The sequence below is a fragment of the Saccostrea cucullata genome, unplaced genomic scaffold (assembly GCF_032062105.1).
Source record: "Saccostrea cucullata isolate Sc308-1 unplaced genomic scaffold, CSIRO_AGI_Scuc_v1 ctg494, whole genome shotgun sequence".
NCBI lineage: Eukaryota > Metazoa > Mollusca > Bivalvia > Ostreida > Ostreidae > Saccostrea > Saccostrea cuccullata.
This window is the reverse complement of record NW_026936234.1, coordinates 68,159-92,779: the sequence shown is the minus strand read 5'-3', so window position 1 is coordinate 92,779 and position 24,621 is coordinate 68,159. Positions and strand designations below refer to the sequence as shown.

General features: G+C 33.0%; 2 protein-coding genes across 7 annotated transcripts; one reads left to right on the top strand and one right to left on the bottom strand.

Annotated features, from left to right (window-relative positions):
• On the bottom strand, positions 1–5,042 carry LOC134245043 (alpha- and gamma-adaptin-binding protein p34-like). Its single transcript, XM_062727294.1, has 9 exons — positions 4,923–5,042; positions 3,020–3,210; positions 2,752–2,851; positions 2,388–2,477; positions 2,203–2,283; positions 1,673–1,951; positions 1,317–1,424; positions 915–964; positions 1–458 (listed from the first exon to the last, which is right to left on the bottom strand). The coding sequence occupies exons 1-9, from the start codon at positions 4,987–4,989 to the stop codon at positions 372–374; spliced, it is 1,053 nt and encodes a 350-aa protein (XP_062583278.1). The 5' UTR covers positions 4,990–5,042; the 3' UTR covers positions 1–371.
• LOC134245041 (IQ domain-containing protein H-like) lies at positions 5,027–24,552 on the top strand. Of its 6 annotated transcripts, none has more exons than XM_062727292.1 (22): positions 5,027–5,204; positions 10,517–10,627; positions 10,825–10,991; positions 11,087–11,381; positions 11,799–11,967; positions 13,277–13,494; positions 13,810–13,824; positions 16,968–16,982; positions 19,124–19,257; positions 19,469–19,546; positions 19,636–19,744; positions 20,096–20,323; positions 20,448–20,598; positions 20,822–20,997; positions 21,458–21,730; positions 21,825–22,013; positions 22,109–22,229; positions 22,326–22,600; positions 22,726–23,034; positions 23,131–23,192; positions 23,283–23,391; positions 23,503–24,550. In XM_062727292.1, the coding sequence occupies exons 1-22, from the start codon at positions 5,154–5,156 to the stop codon at positions 23,572–23,574; spliced, it is 3,327 nt and encodes a 1,108-aa protein (XP_062583276.1). In that variant the 5' UTR covers positions 5,027–5,153; the 3' UTR covers positions 23,575–24,550. The 6 variants fall into 6 exon arrangements, with proteins under 6 accessions (XP_062583276.1, XP_062583277.1, XP_062583272.1 ...); XM_062727288.1 differs by lacking the exon at positions 5,027–5,204 and adding an exon at positions 9,308–9,646 and having other exon boundaries at positions 23,503–24,552; XM_062727290.1 differs by lacking the exons at positions 5,027–5,204; positions 13,810–13,824 and adding an exon at positions 9,309–9,646 and having other exon boundaries at positions 23,503–24,552.
• Positions 24,553–24,621: the final 69 nt, after the last annotated feature.

The window sequence follows — 24,621 nt, the reverse complement described above, 5'->3', positions numbered from 1 at the left end:
TTAAAGTTCATGGGGTTTTATTATATCTCTTTTATTAAATCATTGATATACAGTAGCAAGGCACCAATCTTTGTCAACGTAACAATATATATATACATTTATATTGACAAAACAGAAATCTCAGCATTTCATATTCCAGAATCAGTTTGTTTAAATCTCAAATCTGAATAGTTAAGTTAAACTGTGTGGTTGATACATTTATCACTGAATAATGTTTCAGTTTATGGCGAATCCAGGAATAGACCATGTCTATCACAGTCTTCTTTTTCTGTATTGCTATGCCAATGAAGAGTGGACTCAGCCCGTTGGCCGGCATTCTCTTGGTATGTACAGGACAAGTTTATGCCACTTTCTACGTCTTTTGTATGACATTATGGCATTTCAGAGTCACTAAGGTCAGAAAGGATACCAATCTCATCCTCGTCTCCACCAATGCCTTTCCAGAATGCCAGGGTAACCTACCAATAAAAAGACTGCATCAGAAACATGTCTCTTTTGTACTCAAAAAGAAGCATTTGACAAACAGAAACACATGATTATGTTGTTATTTATAGAACCTGGCAATTTATGAACAGATATTCATACAATTAATGGTATTTTTCAAAGAAATTCATGTAATAATATTTCCCTATTAACACATAAGGAAATAAAAGATATTCACATATAATTCTACTTTGGTTGCAATCTGCAACTTTTTGCATAAAAATTAACTCAAGGGTTGGAACAGATTACTCTTATTTTCATAAGCTGCTTCATGGTTCATTAAGCATAAAGTGTCCAAACCCAGATTACAATAGAATAAGTTTGCTTTCTTTAAAATATATTCCTAAAATATTTATGTGTGTAAATATAAATGCTCAGATGTCCTTTAAATTCATTCTATAAGTATTTAACAGTATGAATTACAAACTTACCTTTTCAGCATATTTTTTCTTCTTTTCCTGTGGTAGGGACTCAGCTTTTTCTGAAGAAGAATTAACTTCCATGTTAATAATTTGAGTTCAATTAAATGTAAATTATAGCTTTTTATCACTCAATGACATTACTGTAAACCAACTTTTATTTATGTGCCAGAAAAACATGTATTCGCGAATCCCGCGACCTATTTTAATTTGCAAATATTTATTGCCATGAACCATTTATTTTCCTTCATATTGGTGAAAGAATGCTTTCTCAGTCAGAAAAATTAATCATCGTGGATTGATATCAAACTGACAAATCGCAAATAAAAGATGACACAAATAATACAGTACATCAGTAATGTTGAATATTCTTCCTCTTTGTTGATATCTTATAAACATAACTAGACAACCTACCTTTCATGAGCCTAAACTTGGAGAAAAGTTGTTCAAATGATTCTGCTTCCTCCTCCTCAGAACACAGAGCCTGCATCAAGGCAACGTCATCGTCAGGGAGTAGGTCCCCTTTTCAAAAACATTTAAAACAAATTTGTATATTCACATAGTATGTACTTCACAGTTTTTAACTAATTACTAACATGATTCTATCGTACATTGCCATGTTTTAGAATTAATGTGTGATTTTTAGTTAGATGCATAATGTTACTACATAATATTTTTAATCATGAATAACTAAAAATGTAAACAAGCTTTGTATATATATTTAGTTTATATACATAAAAATGATTTGTTTTTCAACAAACAAGCATTGCCTAAGAGTTTATTTTCCTCTTTTGTAGAATGTGTAGCTGCCTTTTCCTTATCTGGATCTACAGTTGCTGATTTTCCTGCTGTCAGGTGTGCTTTTTCTTCCAGCTGCCCATTTGTCTCTTTTTCACATTTATCAGATTCCAGAGAACCATCTTTCATCCTATCTGTTTTTAATGAAGAGTTATCCCCCTTGGAAGGATCCTCTGACTCTTGCTCTTTCTTTGATAAAGATTCCTCCTCCATTAGTTTCCTCATATACGGACTAACTGTGTGATGGTTCTCTGAAATAACATGTTCTTAAACTTATGGTAAATTTACATTTTGAACTGGATCAAACATCTTTCAATTTAAATTGAAAATTAATTTTTGAGGCAAGTCACAAAATTACAGTCATGAAGGTTTTTTTAATGATTGATTCACCAGCATTACGTGAACGGTATTATAGCTTTCAGCAGAATAAGAGTGTACTAATAGAACATAGCAACATAATAACAATTGGTTGGTAACTGTTATTTGTTATAAATTGGTTTACCCTTAAGAACCATGTCTGGCCACATATGGGCATGAAGAGCCTGGATAATTCTTTTGATTCCTGTGGTCTCCTGAAAATCATCTGCAAGGAAATATATTCAGAATAGATTAACCTTGAGGCTTACTGTTTCTTTGCCATCAAAAATGTCTCTATTATTTTGGCATTTACTGATATAAGTCACTTACCATCTTCATCTTGTCTCACTTCTGGTTCTAGCTCCACTAATTCAAAGTCATTGTCTAAACACCATTTCTGTACATTGTGTCGATGAGTAGCTAGAAATTTAAACAAAAAATGTAAATTTTAAAATACCAAAATCCATCATAAAAATCATTTCTTGATAAAAACTTCCAGAATACATTATTTCATTTTATATTAATTATAAACAGTTCTTACATATCTACTATGTCTACATGCACAGTATCAAATTGAAAATTGATTTGATAGTGTTGTACATTTTATCACATATATATATATATATACATACATATATGTACATTAAATATCACGTATATATAACCAAACCAATAAGAAAAGTCCACTCTATACCTTGACTCTGGGGAATGTTTCTGCATACAAGTAACTGTATTGCTGGTGATATTTCTTCTAAGTATGGCAACCATGCTTTTGCTAAATCAAAACTTTCTGCCTGGAAATTTAAGGAAAATTGCATATAAACGTTATAAATGTTATGATTTGGAATTCAGTCTAGATGTACTACTTTACTTTGAAAATGATTCCAGAATTTTAATACAATGTAATACATTATTACAATAGGCATTAAACAATTATTGATGTGTGCTACTGTGACATGTACCTGGCTTGCATTAAAATATATGACTGCCGCCTGGACACTTTCAGCAAACTCAGCAGTTCCAACTGTCCGCTTCTTTGTTGTACATAACTTTATATCAGCAGTATAGTACTTTGTGTCAATCTTCCAGTTATAACTAACGATATCTTCTATTTCCTTATTACTTGTTGGCAAACTTTCAACATCCAAAATCTCTAGAAAAAATATTTTATAAAATGTCTTCATATGGTTAAAACCAGAAACATTTTAAATTCATTATATTATAACATTCAAATTTTTTATATATTGAATTTGTATTTCATTTATTTTTTAAAATATTTTACATACTAATTATTATAATAATAAGATTAATCCATAAAAAAGGATTAAGATTAGCATTTTGCCATTTCCAAGAAAACCAAAAAAGTAAAGGAAATTTGACAACCTATTATTTCAAAATGTTCAAATTTAATCTGAAAATTTCATTTTTATTTATCATGATAAAAATATTTATGATTTAATAAGCAATAGTAAACATTTGAATAATTCAAGCTATAAGAAAACACCACATTTTTTTTGGATATTGAAAAAAATATATTCTATAAAGGTGTTATATTTAGCTTATTTATATGATTTTCAACATATGAGTTTGGCATTTACCAACACAGTATTACACTGCAACTTCCATAGAGAAAATACATGTAAATAACATGTTCAATTAATTTATCTTGGCCTTTTAAAATGTTAAGAATACCTGAACTGATAACAAATTGTGTAATAAACTGTGAATTTCTAATTTTAAGAATTTAGACCAGAGAGCTCTAACTGCAAAAAAATACATCAGAACTAGTGTGCAGTGTAGAGAGGGTTCTTAAAAATTTTCATTTGAATATTGAATATAGTGAAAAATAAACACAACATATTATCAATATGCTCTGTTTTGAGTCATTAATTTTACAAATTCTAGGTGCAGACCTCAAGCTGTAAAAAAATCTCAATTTCAAAAAAAAGTATACTATTGAATTGCAAACAAAAAGTTGAGCTTAGTTTTGGATTGATTTCTCCAAATTCTAACCTCAACTGCACAATTTCTCAATTTCGAAATATTCCTTCGATGGTTTGACCTGTCACCCCTAACAACTACTCTGATATTTGATATCTGCACAGAGCATGTTTGAATAATGATCTTGCCACCCAAAATGCCATCTAGTGTAAATATGCAAAATTTTAAATGGTTTCAATTTCAGCACCATGAGAGTATTTAATAATTTTGTTGTGGAAAAATATTAAAAGAATACATTGGGAACAAACAGTAAGTTATATTCTGAGTTAGTTTGAATAACACGGAGAAATATTAAAAAGCATGCACAGTGCAATTTGTGTGTGCTCTCCAGTCTGTCAATAAATTATTTTTCAGAGAGTTACAATTCTACAGCTACTATACGCTTCTTGATTTTTCAAAATAATTATTACTGACTCAAATTGTAAAAGCAAATGGCATTTTTATTCGGTATCTAGGCTCTAGAACAGTTAAAGTCATCAATATTTATTAATTTTTTGTTTATATGTAACAAAATAATCATTATTGCCTTATAAATAATAAAAGCAAATGTGGTCCGAAGCAAATGTAGTCAACTGATATCACTCTGCATGTTATGCTACTGATTAGCCCATACTTAAGACATGAATTACAATGTTATTTACGTTTCTGACAGGCGAAATAAAAGTCTTTAAATTGCTGTAGTCTGTCCCACAGTCGGAACGTCATCATCACTTTCGACATGTCATATACTGACATAACCAGCATAACTTTGAGAGGAAATTCGGATAACTGATATCTTATAAAACTGTCAGTTACTATTCAGTTTCTTTAAAATGTATATAAAAAATAGTAAGCCTTCGTAAAATTTATACACATTATTTCTACCTTTGATTAACAAATCTGGATCATAATGCTTACAACACGACGTAAACAGTGCCGAGTTGGTGGACATAATTCAACCGGAAATGTGTTATACGTCATCGATTTCGTTGTTGTATGTGTTGCTGGAGAAACAAACATGGCGGGTTTTCATGCATGTTTACCATAAAAGGGGGTTAATTTTACTGTTTTAGGTATCAAATACAAGCCCCCTTGTAATATCATTTAGCAGACAATATGACGGAATTCGAGGCAAGACCAGAGGAGGTCGGACAAATCCTGCTAAAGGTAATGCACTCAATTCAAGGACCACAAGACATTAATATTAACACATCTATAATCTATTTTTGTTATAGAACAATTTTCATGCAGTGCTAACTTCATTACTTGATCGTAAAAAAAACATGGGATATGTATCTCTTTGTGTCACTGTGAGTGTGTGTATGTGTGTGTGACTGTGAGGGTGTGTGTATGTCTTCTAACACACACAAAGAACGAGTTATTGAATTGATCTGTCTTTGCATCTGGTATTTCTACTGCTCTGTATTTCATAGCTGCTATATATATATGTTGCAATGTTTACATTTGGGTTTGTTTCTTTTCTGCTTAAAATTGAATCTTATGTATTGATTGGGTTTAATAAAAAAAATCATAACAATTGTAAGAGGAAAAGATCAGACGTTGTTGTTGGCGTCTGGTTTCTAATAAAGGAAGGTCAAGTTCTTTGCAGCATCTTTGTCATTGTGCCCTCTTCCCAGATTTATAATCTTTTGTTAATTAAACCATTACATTCCATCTCCTTAAATGGTCTTCACCCGCAAAGACACAACCCAAGTTCTTATTTACCCCTGGCAGGACTTTCACCTGCAAGTCCAGGGATGGTCAACGGCACCAAGTCTGTACAAGTGCTATATATGCAATCTTTCAACATTCCCTTGGACAATGTTGGCTAATATCCACTTCTCAATCCATTACACAATATATAAGGAAAATTTGAGAAAAATTTTAAAAATTGAAGGAATGACAATCCCAAATCCTTGAATCAGTATATGATTTATGATGGAGAGTCAATCAAATGTGAAATATTATAATAATAACAGTCTCTCTGTAAAAAAATCATCTTTGTCTCAATCTGTAAGAGGAAAAAATATTTAACCCACTCAACTCAATCTTCATTTGTCTAAAATATATATATATATGTTTATTCACCAATCAAGGGCCCATGGGGGGCATGAACAAATTATTACAATATGATAACATTGATTACAATTCTATATTAGGTGTATAATGTAACATGACTAGTGATTAGGTTTGACATTGACCCAAGTGCTTATCACCACATTGGAGGACTTTCAAAAGCATAGAAAACCATGGGATAACAGGAAAACACAATTAAATAAAATAATAGATATAAGGTAATTTAAAAAAAAAAAAAATCTTGCATCATGGCTAGTCAGGATATATAACAACTGAGCTACAAAGGGCAATATCCACCACAGCCAAACCATTAAACACAATATATAAGGAAAATTTCAAAAAAAAAAAATTGTTTAAGTATTATCAGAAATAGTAATTTCAATTAATAAGTACTTAGCATATAATCATAGACTTGATGCAAACTAATCTCTTGGAGTTAGTTCAATAGATATTTAACATTCTAATCTGAATATATGCATGCATACCCACATACACAAACATACACTTATTGTTACACATATCCATGCATACAAAAATAATAATTTACATACAAATATATGTATATATATAAACAAATGGTACTATATCATGTATAAATGTAAATCTGTGATCTTGAAGGTAGCATACAATTAATGTAAAGAAAAGGTAACTTGGATACATATGTCCCATTTCGAAGCCCATGATAGGTTAATTCAATTTTTAGTCCCATTAAATGAAGTATCATTCTTCCCAAATGCAAAGAATCCTCAACCTGTATTTTGTTTCCTAGCTGAGCTAAGGAATTATTCATCATAATTTTGGTTTTCACTTTATGTTGAAGAAATGTGATAGCATTTAATTACAATTAACTTTCAGAATTCAGTGGGCGAGGTAGAAATTACAAGAAATACAGCATACTATACTTTTCAAATCACATGCTCTTTTTTTCATTGGTCACATAAAATGGTATTATGAATTTTGATAGATCATGGCTAGATCGGTTGCATTAGAATATAGTGTTAACAAGAAATTGATAGATCATGGGTAACCCAGTATCTGAGAACAATGATACAATTAAAGCATATAAAGTGTACCTTTCAACTCATGCATCTTCACATATCAGACTCAGCTAGTGGACAAGCCCCCTTGTCTGATATCTGAAGATACACTTATTCAAAGTTACTCTTTATGATTTGCTTGAAAGTAAATTCTGACTCATAACTTTTTTAATCTCCAGAAAACAATTTTTTTTAATCATTTCAAAGTCATATTCCCAGTCATAGATATTTTAATTTCATATTTGCAAGTGTTTTTGATTAAAAAATATTCCACCTACCTTCCTACCCAGGGTTTTAAACATAATATTTTGTGAAGTTTATATGGCTATAACAAATTATATTGAATTGACCCTTATAGCAAACTGATTTCCATTCCCTGTGGGTTTTAAACATAATATATATTGTAAAGTTTATGGCTATAATGAATTATGTTCATAACAAAGCAACATTTCCTGTCCCTAGCACTTTGTTGAAAGCTTGTTTTACTGTAGCAGTAATATGTGATGAAGTTGAATTATAATGCTTATTAGTTTTGTTAGTTTATGTGTAAATAGTTGTAAATATATACCTATTTTGATTCCATAATTGAGAGTGAATAGTGCTATTTTTAGTATAATTGGTTTTATCAGTGAGATTCATGAAAAAAAGTTATATTTAGAAAATAACAACAGATTTTAAATACTGGTATATAAATTGAGATTAGCTTAAGAAATGAAAACATTTTAAAGAACATGTTGAAATGGTTAAAAGTGTATCTGATTTTAACAATTGATTTATCTTCTCGCTATATTTCTAAGACCGGTGAATTCCTCATCGGTCTTTTTAGACTGGGGAGATTGGCATATGCCGGGGAACCTTCCCCAGCAAATGGGGAAAAAAGCTTGTTCCCAAGGGTCAAGCAGTGCATTCAGTGTATGCCGTTTTGATGAATGAAATCCCACCAATGAAAAAAAAAAAATCTAAGTCATAATAAATATCCTAGTGAGTTGGTCAAATCATAGCTTGTCCCCGGTGGCTTAGGGTGGGACAAGAAATTAGGGGCATAATTGAAGATAGAAATTTTGAAAAAAATAATTTTACTTGACTTCTGAAAATTATTTTTTTATTTGTCAAAAAACACTTTTACCCTCTGTATGATGAAACCATGCCCTCCAGTTTGACAGAACTAAGCAACATACAGTCAACATTGCTTGATGACAGGTGAAATTCAATAATTTTAGCTTTCTATATTGTCAGTATATATTTTTTGAACTTTTAAAATCAATGCATCAAAAATATGAAATACTGTAAGTACATGTTTATTATAAATACCTTTGCAATGATAATAAATTTCACTTTAATAAAACTATTTAAATCAATTTTACTTCAGAGAGAGAATAATTCATTATGTTTCAATTATTGAGGCTAGCTCAGCTATAAATATTTTCAAGTCTTTTGAGATGTGCAGCAAAGCATTGATTTTATTATAGATGGACCATTTTTATGATGTTCATATCTTGATTGATTTTACTTTAATGGGCAATTTGCATGATGAAAATTTCTTGTAGCCAGACAGGAGTGAAATGTTATGCTCATCAAATGATTTCTACTCAGTCAACAATGGGCTTGCGTCTCCTTTTCATAATAAGCTGAGAGCCATTATATTTCTTGATCCATATTTTTAAATAACCTACATGAGGCGGAGAGAATCATATTCTGGTAGGCATTTTGTGCTCGCCTTATATCCTATTAAATTCTATTTGTTTGTGTTGGTATTTTAAAAAGTTTTGTGACCTGTGATAAAACCACTATTGATCAGATATTTCATTTACCAAAAACATGCCAAATTTGGATGTCATTGATCAATATTTCTGCTGGTATAAGAAGTTAGTGGGTTTGCTTGGAGACGTAAAGAGTTACCATCTACCTGTGTACTCATCTTGCAAGTTGGGGACAGTTTGATTTTTACCATGAATTAATCAGAAATCTGTTTGTGTTTCACCAACTTAATTGAAAGGAAAAATCAATTTTTCACAAATGCCTATATTTCCAAGGATAATAAGTTGGAGTTCTTTAATTTTTTTCTGAGTGGATTTGAAGCTCTTGGATTAGCATTTACAAAAATGTATCTGCCTTTGAAAAACACTGAAAAACCTTCGTTTATTTCATATTATAGAGATTTTCCATTAAGTTAACTTCATTTTTATAGTTCCTTCATATTTGCTGATCATGGATGAGTTATATGTAAATCATCCTTTTAAAAGTGTTTTAAATATTCAAATTGTGCTTGCTTAGCACAGAATGACTTGAAGGATTGGAAAGACTGTGTTTGTATCACTGGAGTCTGTAGTTTGAGGAGAGATGAGTGATATCTGGGGGGATCCAGGGAGACCCACCCTTCTGCCAAAGTTAAATGATACATACCAGGACTTCTCTCAAAGGGAGATAAATGTGTTCAAAGAGGATGTTGATTTTAATGGTGGTAACCATGTTAAAATGCCTGTAATATTACAAGGGGTAAGAAATCTCCTTGTTTCTTTCTGGTAATACCTTCAATTTTATAGACAAAATAAAGTTTGATTAGATTGAAATCTAGTCACCTATCATGAGGAAACATGTTTATTTCAATTGCAAACTAATTATTTAGGGTTAAAATATTCTTTAATTTTAAATTTTAAGAGGGCAGCATTTCTTGCAAATTATGAAAAGAAATTCTAGGATTGGTGACTGGGGTTTAGTTATGAATAGGCAAGTTAAATGTCAAATTTTTGGAGATAAAATTTGTATACTTGGCAGTTACTCAACCTAGTATTATAAATATGTAAAAACTGGATGATAGCAGGATATTCAGTACTGGTAAACATTTTAATGTCTCTGAGATATTTAAATGTAATTTTTAAATCAATTTTCAAATACTCATTAAAAACTCTCACTTTTAAAATCTTATTTTCACTATTAATTTTGTGATTTTTTTTTCTTGCTTCATAAACTTTTTTCAGAAAAAAAATGATTATATAAATGTTTGTGTCGATCTGCATGTTTTTTTAGTCAGGAAACATTTAGATTACTTTTTATGACAGTATTTGTATTTCAAAAATGGGAATGAAGACCATTTCTTTATTTTGACTTACAGGCAGTGCACACTATATTTAAAAATTATAAATTGAATTACATATTAGGGTAAACACATAAATGATAAAAACAAAGACTTCAGCAGAGTTGCACATAATTTTTTTTTATTTAATATAGAATTAAGTTTTGACTTTTTAACCTCTTAAGCAATGCATGGCTACTAGCACTAACTTTAATTTGACTGTACATGAAGGAATTTAACTAAAATAAAATCAGATAAAACATATCTGACCCTCATTTTAATTGACATTCCAGGTCCAAGATGACATTCGGGTTTTACGTGAACAGATAGCAAACAACAAAGGGGGGACAATCAGTATCTCAGACTTGGAGTCGGCCCTGGTGAAAACAGAGGAGGGATTACAAGTAAGTTGTCTTACTTGTCCAATAATGTCAAAAACATAATAGTAACTTATATTATAACCTAACATTTATATACAGAAACAAAATTAGTCGATGAACAATATGACACTGACAACAGTATTCAGATTCCTAAAGCTACATTAATAATGCTTTACTCTATAAATGCTCCATTTTTAAAAATTTTTGATTATTTTCTTAAGGCTAAAACAGAACAGGTGATAAGTCAGTACAACAACCAGGTGAGGACTTTACCCAACCAGGAAGCCAACCGATTTGACAACAATGTGGTCGCTATTGAGACCACATGGGACATGCGAAGTCAGAAGAGTGCAGACCCCCGAAAGATATCTGCTCGTTTCTTGGGAAGGTAATGTAGCACACCATTTTCCTAAAGATACGTTAAAAATGGATAACTGTCATATCTTTCTGGATGGAAACTAGATCTGTATATTGGTTTTGTAGAGAGAAGATGCGGCAGCCACAAGCTTCCCGCAGTAATGCTCTACTTCCAAAAAGACAGAGCGTCCAGATGCCAGGGCCTACACCAGGTCAACAGGCCAAGCACATGCTGACCTTGAGGGCTGTCCTTGACCCCCACAGTAACATGAACAGACAGGCCCTGAATGATAACTTTGGGATCCAGCTTCCTCTGATTAACACCAAACAACACTCCCGACCTTCCTACAGCAAACCAATCATTGGTACTACCATAGAACCACTGGCTGTACTCCCAAAAGCCAACAGAGTGGATGCCCAGGTACTCTAATGATGTTCTTTATTTATAGAGATCTCAGTTTTATAGATTTTCGAATAGGACACTATAAAGCATATTTAAAAACAATCTGTAGTATATTTACTTAATACTTCAGGCATGTATTGATTTTTGTAAGTTCATTTTCAACAAAGTTAATGAATATTTAATAATTAAAGTTTCGTTATTGATACTTTATCTGATAGCTATGGACAGGAACTGAAAATAGTAGAATTTTGTTTTGTTAACTCATTGAAAACTTATTTTCATATACATGTATTTTTAATGAAAAAATGTGATATAATTACATTTAATATACCTCTATGCAAATTCCAAGATTGAAATATTTGTACAGAAATTCAAAAGTTATAATGATGAAAATACAATTGAACCTTAATACTTAAATATTTTGAACACTTGTAGCTTGCACCACCTCCAATCTCAGAGGAAGATGCCAGAAAGGGGATAATGAGCTTGATAGAGAGGGGTCTGATTCCCCCAGCAGCTCAACTGACACTGGACCCCTCCCCCGTAAGAAACAGGATCGCCCCCCTACATGAGCCTCAGATCAAACACAAACCCCCACAACCAGGTTAGATCAGTGTTTTGTATAAATTCTTAGACGTACAGTAGGGAAATCAGCTCATATCGACAAATATATGTTGAGTAAATGACTTATGTTTTACTATATTTGCTTATTCTGTTAGTATGAACTATTTTAGTGGGAACCAAATGGTCATGATATAAAATTAATTCTTACATATAAAATCAAAAATCTCAAGGTCAAGATTTCAGACCGTTTTAAAAAATGATGCTAGCTTTCTCGACTTATTCCAAGCTTTGTATCTTTTTTTTTTAATAATCTAGGAATTTTTTTGGGGGGTTTATACTGCCATGTTATACTTTTCTGCTGCCTGGTCACCTTCTAGTATTAAATGTAAAATTGTTGCATTAATACCTCAATACACACAAAGAGAAAATCAAAGGAATTTCCTATTCTTACAGGTAAAGGTAGTTACAATTATTGACTTGTGAATCCATTATATCATACAAGGGATTTAAAAGCCTTCCGAACTAATCACACGTTTTCAGAAATGGAAGGAAAACATTAAATAGACTGAGAGGTGTAATAGGATATTTAAATCTTATTCATTTTTGACCTCATATCAATAATTAAAGTGTGATCGAGCTCTGAGATTTATACAGGAGTTATATAACTGTTCTGTATTAGTCAGACAGGTGTAGATTATCTTTCTGATAATCTACTGATATACAATAAATGTCAGATTTTTTAATGATTTGTACAGATCCAGCTAGTTTCTTTGTTAGAAATTTACTTGTATAATTACGTATTAAAGATACATGTACATAGTAGAAATGTCAATGAAAAAGATATTCTAATGTTTGTAGATGGTAATAAATTTTGTTAAGATTGATAACTATAATTGTTCAATTAAATTTATTTATTCAGATCCATAAAATTCAATGTTATGTGAAACCAAATTTATTATTTAATACGAGATACAAACTCAAAGAATTTCTCATTTACAATATACCTTCCTAATATCATCCTTCTTCAGAAAAAGCAAATTATTTTTCATTTGGTTCCCATTCACAGAATTTTTAATGAGATAGAAATATTAAACTTTTCTACATGTAAATTTAATTAACTTTCAACCTCAGAATTACTCAACATTTCTCTCATTTTCAAGTGCTCTATGGAAATCCGAATATAGTGAATATTCATCCCACAAAATAATTTTATTGCTTACTAGTACATTAAAACTGTAATAACTACTTATAAGTAATAGCTATATGAATGTTTATAAATCCAAGAAAGTCACATTAGTGAACAAAGGCAAGGATCATACTTCATGGTATTTTACATTCCATTCATACAGAGGCAGTGTCACTACTCTCTGGAGTCAAGCTTGACCCAGCTACCATGAAAAACGATGTCAGCAAAATGCCAGCAGTACCACCTCACCCTAAGTCTGCCTCCAGTAGTATCACAGAGACCCGAACACCGTCCGCTAAAACTCGGGTCACCTCGTCCTCAATGCCTCAGGTTAAAACACCGGCAACACTGAAAACTTACGAGATGCCAATACAGCCTCTGGTATGTTGACAGATTCAGCTCAGGAGATAGAATCATTCATGTTACTAGAACTTTTCGTAATGATCATAATTTTCATACCCATCAAGTACATCAATTTTGATGATTATAAACATGCAGCTCACTTGGATTTGAATAAAAAATCACCCAAGTAAGAATCAAGTATTGTCAGTAAGTTCTGATAGCACTCAGCACTCCGCAGTAACACATATGCATGAACACCATTGATTTTTTTGAATAAAAGAGAGATATTTAATTCTAAAGCTGAGGTATTTTTCAAGGGAGATAAATCTTACATTGACTGAATTTTTTTTCTAGGATGCATATTATGGGGTGAGAGAACATATCCCCGCCAACCAAACCTATTTATATACTAAAACAGCTCATACCTTTAATGAGTTACCTTTGTAATTCCTTTTCTTTAGAAATGATAATATTAATTTTCTGTTTCCTCTCCCCCTAGATAGATTAATTGTTTGTTGTAAGCATGTATTCACTATATATTTTATCAGATTTTTAGGTCACCTGAGTAAACTCAGGTGACCTATTGCTATCACTTTTCGTCCGTCGTCGTTCGTCGTGCGTCGTGCGTCGTGCGTTAACATTTGAACATTTTCAGCTTCTTCTCTGAAACCACTGAACCAATTTCAACCAAATTTGGCATATAGCATCTTTGGGTGAAGGGGAACAAAAATTGTGAATTTCATGGGCCCTGCCCCCCTGGGGCCTGGGGGGTGGGGCAAAAACCATTAAAATTAGTGCAATCTTTAAAAATCTTCTTCTTTACTCCTGGACATCAAGCAGTCAAACTGTTTGCATGATTGTAATCAGCATTGAGTCCTCTACCAAAATTGTGAAATTCATGGCCCCGGGGTCAGGGGTTCTGGTGTTAGGGTGGGGCTAAATAAGTATATGGTGAAATTTCATGAATTCTTTGAAAATCTTCTTCTCTGCTCCTGGGTATTAAATAAACTAAGTACATAGTTATGATGAGAAAGTGTGTCTCTACCAAAATTGTGAATTTTATGGCCCCAGGGTCAGGGGTTCTGGTGTTAGGGTGGGGCTCTATAGATTATATAGTGAAATTTCATGAATTCTTTGAAAATCTTCTTCTCTGCTCCTGGGTATCAAATAAACTAAATAAGTGCATAGTTATGATGAGCAAGAGCGTTTCTACCAAAATTGTGAATTTTATGGCCCCAGGGTCAGGGGTTCTGGTGTAAGGGCGGGGCTCTATAGATTATATAGTGAAAATACATAAATTCTTTGAAAATCTTCTTCTCTGCTCCTGGGTATTAAATAAACTAAGTAAGTGCATAGTTATGATGAGCAAGAGTGTCTCTACCAAAATTGTGAATTTTATGGCCCCAGGGTCAGGGGTTCTGGTGTTAGGGTGGGGCTAATAGATTATATAGTGAAAATACATGAATTCTTTGAAAATCTTCTTCTCTGCTCCTGGGTATTAAATAAACTAACTAAGTGCATAGTTATGATGAGCAAGAGTGCCTCTACCAAAATTGTGAATTTTATGGCCCCAGGGTCAGGGGTTCTGGTGTAAGGGGAAGGGGGGGCTCTATAGATTATATAGTGAAAATGCATGAATTCTTTGAAAATCTTCTTCTCTGCTCCTGGGTATTAAATAAACTAAGTAAGTGCATAGTTATGATGAGCAAGAGTGCCTCTACCAAAATTGTGAATTTTATGGCCCCAGGGTCAGGGGTTCTGGTGTTAGGGTGGGGCTCTATAGATTATATAGTGAAAATACATGAATTCTTTGAAAATCTTCTTCTCTGCTTCTGGGTATTAAATAAACTAACTAAGTGCATAGTTATGATGAGCAAGAGTGCCTCTACCAAAATTGTGAATTTTATGGCCCCAGGGTCAGGGGTTCTGGTGTAAGGGGGGGGGGGCTCTATAGATTATATAGTGAAAATACATGAATTCTTTGAAAATCTTCTCTGCTCCTGGGTATTAAATAAACTAAAAAAGTGCATAGTTATGATGAGCAAGAGTGTCTCTACCAAAATTGTGAATTTTATGGCCCCAGGGTCAGGGGTTCTGGTGTAAGGGGAAGGGGGGGATCTATAGATTATATAGTGAAAATACATGAATTCTTTGAAAATCTTCTTCTCTGCTCCTGGGTATTAAATAAACTAAATAAGTGCATAGTTATGATGAGCAAGAGTGCCTCTACCAAAATTGTGAATTTTATGGCCCCAGGGTCATTCTGGTGTAAGGGGGGGGGGGGCTTATAGATTATATAGTGAAAATACATTTCTTTGAAAATCTTCTTCTCTGCTCCTGGGTATTAAATAAACTAAATAAGTGCATAGTTATGATGAGCAAGAGTGCCTCTACCAAAATTGTGAATTTTATGGCCCCAGGGTCAGGGGTTCTGGTGTAAGGGGGGGGGGGGGGGCTCTATAGATTATATAGTGAAAATACATGAATTCTTTGAAAATCTTCTTCTCTGCTTCTGGGTATTAAATAAACTAACTAAGTGCATAGTTATGATGAGCAAGAGTGCCTCTATAAAAATTGTGAATTTTATGGCCCCAGGGTCAGAAATTCTAGTGATAGGGTGGGGCTCTATTGATTATACAGTGAAAATACACTAAATCTTTGAAAGTTTTCTTCTCTGCTCCTTGGTATTAAGCAGATGAACTACCTATGTAGTTATGATGAGCAAGGGTCCTAATCTTCCAGAATTGTGAATTTCATGGCCCCAGGGTCAGGGGTACCATAAAGGAGGGGGGGACTGTACTTATATACTGAATATGGATGAATTGTTTGAAATCTGCTTCTTGGTAAAAAAAAAATGTTTTTGAAAAGCAAGGGTGCCTTTTCAAAAATTGTGCAATGTGTGGATCTAGGCCTAAGGGCCAGGGGTTCATGTGTGATTGGGGCATTACTGATCATGCTGAATATTACTGATTATTTGAAATGCATTTTTTAATTCCCCTACCCTGTCTATGGGTATTAAGTAAACAAACTAAGCAACTGCTAAGTGTATTGTTATGATGATCAATGGTGCCTATTTCAAAATTGTGAATGCCATAGCATCTGGATTAAAACATGAATCAAATTTAATCACTGGAAAGTTGTTGCATAATGCTCAGGTGACCTATAAGGCCCATGGGCCTCTTGTTCCTTAACTATTTCTTATCCGTATCTTTATACATTTACCTTTTTCTTTGATGTTACAATTATAGGTAAAAAAGTGAAGTTACTCAAATTATTTTGAGTGAAGATGTCAAATGTGCATGATAATTTGGTGAAGATTTTTATGTATATGCAGACAACTGTAGATATTCATGCATTTACTCAGTGAAATCATCAGTCTATCTTATAAATAAAACTGAAATAATAATTGTAATGCATAAGTATTCAGAGAATAAATATAGCAGGTAGCACTCTAAATATTTAGGATAACTGAGTGACATTATTAATAATGTCAATTGTGATGATATTTTCAGCCAGACCAAAAGGAGGTAGACATGTTAATTTTGATGGTTTCCAAATAAGCAAAAAGTCTGCTTAACAATTGTAATACTTAGTAACTTCTTTTTGTGAAAAAATAATGGATCAAATCAAGAGGGCAGTTAACCTAAATTTGTAATTCTAATTTGTAATGTGCTTTGTTCCAACAACTTTAGGCAATTTTTCCAAACCATTAAGGGACAGTGGGTCAGTAGAAAGCAGACTTTTTGTCAGGTTCTGAGTAGATCTGTTGAACTTTCACACTGGTTATATTCAGTTCATTTATTATGGCACACATTTCAATATATTATCATCTCTTGGTTTGTGCTTTTATACCTTGACTTTTGTTTTTAAAGAGGTGGAATTGGCAGGTGGTTGTGTTAAATATGAAGCACAATTTGGAAAAGGATTGTGTTGGGACTGATAAAATATTTACTCTGAATTTAGGGAATCTTTTCTTGGGTTACATATTCCTTATTTCACAACAGCTATTGATATTGATTATTGCATGGTTTTTTTCTCTCTCTAATGATTTAATAAATGACCATTATTCATATAATATTAAGGGGGGACCTATTCACCATATATGTGTGAAATTTTCAAAACTTTGACATTTGTTTCCTGACCACTTGCTCTTAATTTTTAGGTATTAAAAACAATACCTTATATGCTAAATTTTACACAGGAGCACGTGCAAAAACAGTGTGAAATGCTAAAAATAGATTATTTTCAGACATTATTTTTCTACCCCAAATATGTGCTAAAAAGAACCAAAAATGTCAAATCATATTCAAATTCAACACTTATTTAATTTTTATGACTTGTATCTTTAAAATGGAGGCAAATTCACTGAAATTCATCTCGCATGAAAAATTATAACGGAGCACAATATAAGTATCACCCCATTTTTCTTGTCGTATTTTTTACAATTCTGACATGCATAACAGGTAATATCTTGAAAAGTCTTTGTGTGAAAATGTTGTAATTCATATTTTTTGAAGGAAATGGTTCATCTCTTTTTTTTATCAAAGAAAAAAGTATACCTTTATGATAAAATAAACGAGAAATATGACGTTTTCTTTTATTTTTGTACTCTTGTGTCATAAATATTTACCTTTCTGCACTTAAAAAGGGTAAGTAAGCACTGACAAACATCTGAATATAAAACTATTTTTCAAAAAACAAGTATTTTGCTTTGATTAGAAACAATTAAAATAGATAAATTTTCTTCTTCATTCCATTCATTCTGTTCCCCCTTTCATTTCCCCGTCAACAACCAACACCCATTAGAACCTAGGAATGAATTTATACTATAAAACCTACATGTACTATAAATCAACAAGCAAATATACACCTGTACATGTACATTTCTAAACATTTTTCTCAGTTTTCTCAGAAAAACTATTAAAAATTAAACATATTTCCCTGATTTAAGCCGCTTTCTTTGCTGAATTCTGTCTCTTTTGCACTAGAATATTATCGAGGTATTTTTTCACAACAGAAATTGCTATGAATTATCAACCAAAGGAAGAGAATTCTAATATTAACAAACTCCATAAATCAAATAAAACTGTTATTAATGATGAATAAATTTTCTTTTTGTAAATTGTGTACGTTATTGATTTTCAACAATGTTATGCCTATATCACAGTTGCAAAAGTCAACAGGTAAAAAGAAACGTCGCTATTGTGACGTCACATAACGCTGCCTTGACGTAGAACGACATAGGTCCCCCCTTAATATGAGAATAATTATAATTTTTATGCCAATTCACTGATTGGATTTAGAAAAGTTATCAATTAACATCTGCATGTGAAAGTTTAAGATTCAAGACATAAGAAAAAATTATGTTGCGTGGTCTGAAACATGCCTGTTGTTGACTGAATGATTTTCCATTTTTATCTGCAGTCTTTGGATCATTCTATGCTATATTTTTTTTATCTGCACGGTTTTCAGAAGTCATTCACCTGCCTGTTTTTCCTCATTTTCAGAATGCCATCTTTTATGACAAATTTTGTCTTTAAATAAATAAATTTCGTATTTTGATTAAAGTAGTAACATTTTGTAATATATGTTTATAAACATTTGTTTATAACCATTATATATAATTTCCACTACTGTTTTCTACCTTAATTTGCTGTGACTTTTCCAGCCCCCACCCACTACCCCGGCCAGTGGGGACTTTAAACAGCTGTCCCACAGGTTTGCTATCCAAAATGGACGCACCAGAGATAGCTCATCAGAATTCATTGCATTTAAGCAACACTACTGCCTTACATGGGGAAGGTAGGCACTCTCTTTGTTTTGTGTACTATTATTGCTATATTACTAGATTTTAAATCTGAAAGCTTTATTCATATGAATATATGTACAAGATTTATCAGATATATTCATGTATTTAAATATTCTCAAAAATTTTCTATTTGATACAAAAAAAAATTTCACTTCAATCCAAAACCATACTAATTAACTTAAAATGGTTCATTTCTACTTGCAGCATTGTTACTATGATCAAACATATAGAGAAGATGCTGATAAGCTACACCATTCCAGTGGCCTTTGTCAATGGAGACAGGTTTGTTGGTTAAAAACAACTTCATTGCTTGACTAGAAAATTCATGGAGAATCCTTAACACAATCAATGAATGCTGTACAACCTTTCAGGTTAGCTGACCTGGCTATGGAGTTTGAGTTGGAGAAGCCGCCCAGTATAGATGATATGTTAAGTGTCATCATCAACAGGGAGGATGTAGAAGCCTTGATAGGGAGACCTGTAAGTACCGGTAACTATAAATTAAACATCAAAATACACACTCAAATTACTGTAAATACATACTCAAATATCTATAAATATGTCTTTAACAATACAGATTAAACATGAGTTTAGACCCAATACACAATTACACACAGCTTTTTTAATCATCTTGGATGTAAAATTTTTTGATGAGTTGAAAAATGACAGTTATGTTGATGAAATCCCTATGTTTACTTGTCCTCTCTTCAATGTGTGAGTCATAATGGGAGATGCATTAGAGACTGATTCAGCAGTATGAAGATGCATTTCTTCCATAAGTATAACTACCTGAGTTGTCCTCAGTACCAGATATTTTTCTTCATTTAACAGGGTCGCAGATTCAAGGGTCCTCGAGGGAAGGATGTCGCTGCTACGAGGATCCAGTCGTCCTGGAGAATGTTCCGAGATCGGTCCGAGTATCTGGATTACAGGAAGAGGAAGTGGGCCTCGGGTGTCATAGCAATATCCTGGATAATGCATGTCAAGATGTCAAAGGTCAAGATCAAACTTAAGGAGTCAAGAGAGGAACATCTAGAAAACTTTAGAAGAAGAGCAAGGGTACATATCATGTTCCGTATTTTACAATGGCTTACAATGATTTAAACAATTTATAAATCTGATAATTGATGTGTTTATAATTGAATTGACTTGTGTAACAGCATTCCATGACCATTTTTTACAGAAACTTGCCATGTCCTGGGATAGAATTAAACAACACCGTAGGACTGTTATACACATTCCTTCATTAGGCCTTTCTCAGGATATAAGAGACAGTATTAACGAGTTTGGAATCAGACAAAACACCCAGATGGCTCGACTTTGTGATATCAGAGGTATAGACCCTAATAATTTTAAGAATGAAAACATTATCATGTACTAAGATAACATTTCTTTATATTCTAACTTTGTCTATCCCATGCTTTACTTAAAAAAATACTTGAATTTTTTTGTAACAATATTTTAATTAAAAACATCAGCAACATCATGTTTTATTTTTCAAAAAAAATATTTCAATCTGTAAGACAAACATGAAAACAAATATTTCAATTTTTCTAGATCCGAACGTGGATGTGATTTTTGTGTCCCCTGTGCCCCTGAGTGAGGAGACCTTACAGTATTACTCTAAGCTCCTGGGACTGAAGTCTGCAGTGGAGTCAGGTGTTGTGGAGGATCAGTGTGACATGGGCGAGAAATACAAAATCATCGTCCCAGAGGCCATCAAAAGCTTCCCTGTAAGTATAAGGAACAGTTGCCAAACAAAAGCCACAAGAGGATCATGAAGGTGTTGTTTTAACTTTCTCATTTTTATAATGTTTGATAAAATAATTGAAGTTTAGATACTGTAAATCACTTTTTATTCGCGAGAACTTTATTTTCGCGTAATTACGCGAGAGGTATGCTCGCGAAATTTTCATTCTTGCGTATATTGAATTCCTTAAGATTATACAGAGCAATGACCACAATTCGTGAAAATTTTGTCTCGCTAATAAAGTGTCAATGACTATCTCGCGAAAATAAGGTGTCGCGAAAATTAAGTGATCTACAGTAGACAGATTTGGATAATTACAGAATTCACCATGATACTATTTCTATGATGTAAATAATAGCTTGGAAAGTTGAATTTCTTAATAAAGTATTAATTTTTCTGTCAGATTTTAACAAAAGCAAACTCAATACCATATTTTTTTGTAGGCCCACAGAATGTGTTTGTCCTCCATTCTGAAGTACAGCCCTCGGACACTGAAGCGTATCCAACACTTGATCAAGGGCTGTGATGCTTACATAGTGACCGGGGTACCACACAAGGATGACCTGGCCATTGCTGACTACCTGGATGTCCCCATCCTCTCCCCCGAGCCTGAGGTGGCACATCTCTACTCCACAAAGTCAGGCTGTAAGAGGATATTTGCCAGTGCTAATGTGGAGGTCCCACCTAGTGAATTTGATGTTTACAGTATTGGTCAAGTGAGTGACAATTCTCATGATTGCATCCTTGTTCACCTAAAATATACCGCTTTAATAATTTTCAACTATCCATACCTTTCTTTTTCCTGAATAGCTACATGAGTGTCTAGCTCAGTTAGTGACAGAGAACTTGACAGTGAAGAGATGGCTGTTTAAGCTGGATGATGGTTATGATGGGAGAGGGATAGGATACTGTGATATCGCTGAACACTTAGAGTGCTACCAGTGGGCTCTGAAGGAATCACGGAGATACGGAGAAAAGTGGAGTAAAAAGTGGGCTCAGGTATGTTCTTATACATTTCAAAGCCTGCATAGGATTATTTAAAGCAGTTTTGAATTTTATTTACATTTGATTTTTTTTTTCCTTTTTTGTGACAGGAAGCAGCTTACATTAAGATCCATGCAGAAATCCCTGATGTGTTGGCTAAGCATGCTAGACCTGTACATTCAGAACTTTATGAAGATTGGTCCAAGTTCTTGGATGCATTCCTAAGTCAAGGTATTAAAACATTTACCAGCACTTCAATGAAAAGTGTATTTTTAGAATTTTCAGTTTGATTCCTGTCATGCGATGATCACTGCTCTACTATTACAGGAGGAGTAATTGAGGCCACCCCTCCCTCAGACAGCATCACTACTCTGACTGTAGACTTGTTGATTGAACCCACGGGACGGGCCAATGTCATATGTATGGGGGATCAGATTCATGCGGAGACCCCCTTCTCCTGCTGGGGGGTGTCTATGCCCCAGTCCTCAGTGGAACCAGATGTCCTCAATGCTTCATGCAAAAAAGTAGCAGAGGCCTGCAAGTCAAGAGGCATCATTGGTTATCTGTCAGTCGATTTTGTCACATTTATTGATCCCAAATCTGTAAGTGGCATTATATTTCTCTAATTCTTTTCGCATTTCAGTTAAATGTTGGTAACATAGCAGCAACTGTTTTCAGTAAAATTAATGTCTTTAGTGACTGACATACATTTTTTTCTAATTGACAGAATGATCAGAAGTTATGGGCCTTGGATCTCAGTCTCCACTATAGTGATAGCTTAGCAATGTTCCAGCTGATGTCTTACGTCAGTAATGGCAAACTAGACTTAAGTACTCATACCTTCAATGTACCGCCACCCAAACAAGAACAGAAGAAGCGACGTCGTAGATTGGCAGGTCAGGAAGATGAACAGCCACCCAACACGAGTCGATACGCCGTGATGAGCACGAGACTTCTCCACACAAATCTGGCTGTGGTGCACTACAGTGTATTCTTCCAGATGTGCCGAGCACATGGCATTGGATATGATATCAAGGTATGCTCCAACTTTAACAGCCATTAAAATTTTGTAGAAATCAATGGAGTTGTAGTAGGTTTTACATGTATGTACATGATTTTATTCTCATTTTAGGAAAAACAAGGCACAGTATTTACCCTCTTAGATAGTTTCAACAGAGAGAATTTGGGAATGCTGTGAGTATTCTTTAGCTGTTATATCATTATTTAAATTAAAGGATATGTACATTAAGTTCACATTTTTAAATACATTTAACCTCATTGCAGAACACTTGGTGATAATTTACAAGGAGCACTTGCCACATTTGCCAGAAATATGTCCATCATCCACCAAGAAATATCGGCACCCAACATGCAGGGAGAGACTAATTTCAAGGTAGGAGTGGTACCATCCAGTATTTACTTTTAAATATGTACCACTTATCAGTGAATTAGAACTTCTTAATTTACAAGATAATACCCATGATCTTTTGTCATTCTTTTACAGCTTGCAATCAAAGACATTGAGAGCATCCTAGGAACAACTGTAGAAAATGCTGAAGATTCTGATGTAGCCTAATTTAACAGTCAACTAAAACAGCCAAAATGGTTTGCTGCTCTGAGGGACACTGCTCAATATTTCATACTAGCATTTATAAGGAAAATGTTTAACTATAAACTGAACGATGCAATCAAGTCTGTTTCTGGTACAGACTTTGTATAAAGTGTATATTAATTATTATTCTATATGTGTGTATGTATAATGTATGTAATACTTTTGTTGAAATGGTCAACAGGAGAAACAGCTCACCTTTATAATTCTGTGAATTGTGTATGTTATTCATGAATTGCATACTGCAAATGAATACAAGAGCAAATAATTATGAATACAACTATTTATGATAAATATGTGTACCTTAAATATAATTTATGCTGAATTGTTGTCAGCCCTTTATAACATCCTTACTTGTGCTGCAAACACCATGAAATGATACAATCATGGAAATTATTAATACAGGTGTATATAAGTATTTTATTTTGTCCTACCTGTGTCCCTCTTTGATCTTTCAATCTGTCCATCATCTGGTGCTGTTAACTCTAGGTTTCTTGTAGGACAGATGTTTTCTGTCATGTCGAGATTTTCCTGTTTTTAATGCATTTGAGGAATTTTGTCTCTGTCTGGCCATTGGTGTCAGGACATATTTCTATGTTTTGTAAATGTTGCAATAACTTTTACTAAGTCTGTGATATTTTTGTTCAATATTTTGTTTTTATGTGTTTGTCTTACAGAAAGTACATGCAGGGTTCAACAATTTATTTCAACTTATAAATACTGCTGGCATAATTTTAAAATGTAATTAATGAATTTTACTGAGAATTTATGGCCTGAGATGATCTTAAAGTATGTGAAAAATATTAGCATTTAATTTTTTTTATACATGTATTGATGCACATAAATTATTGAATTATGTAATAATTAAGCACTGATTTGAAACAAGAATTTGAATGAAGTTGAAAGCTTGTGTCCAATTATTGACTATATTGTTAAATGTTTATTATCTGTATTAATTAATAAACTAAGAAATGACTCCTATTTGTTTCCTGATTTTAACAAATCTAGGGGATT

Bases quoted from the DNA above. Each gene is read 5' to 3' on its own strand.
- LOC134245041 (XM_062727288.1), top strand. From the start codon at position 9,491: ATGAGTGATATCTGGGGGGATCCAGGGAGACCCACCCTTCTGCCAAAG. The intron at 11,968-13,276 runs GTTAGATCAGTG...CCATTCATACAG, and splicing joins ACACAAACCCCCACAACCAG to AGGCAGTGTCACTACTCTCT. The intron at 20,998-21,457 runs GTAAGTATAAGG...ATTTTTTTGTAG, and splicing joins AGGCCATCAAAAGCTTCCCT to GCCCACAGAATGTGTTTGTC.
- LOC134245043 (XM_062727294.1), bottom strand. From the start codon at position 4,989: ATGTCCACCAACTCGGCACTGTTTACGTCGTGTTGTAAGCATTATGAT. The intron at 2,852-3,019 runs GTACATGTCACA...TTAAATTTCCAG, and splicing joins TATATTTTAATGCAAGCCAG to GCAGAAAGTTTTGATTTAGC. The intron at 965-1,316 runs GTAGGTTGTCTA...ATTCTTCTTCAG, and splicing joins CAAGTTTAGGCTCATGAAAG to AAAAAGCTGAGTCCCTACCA.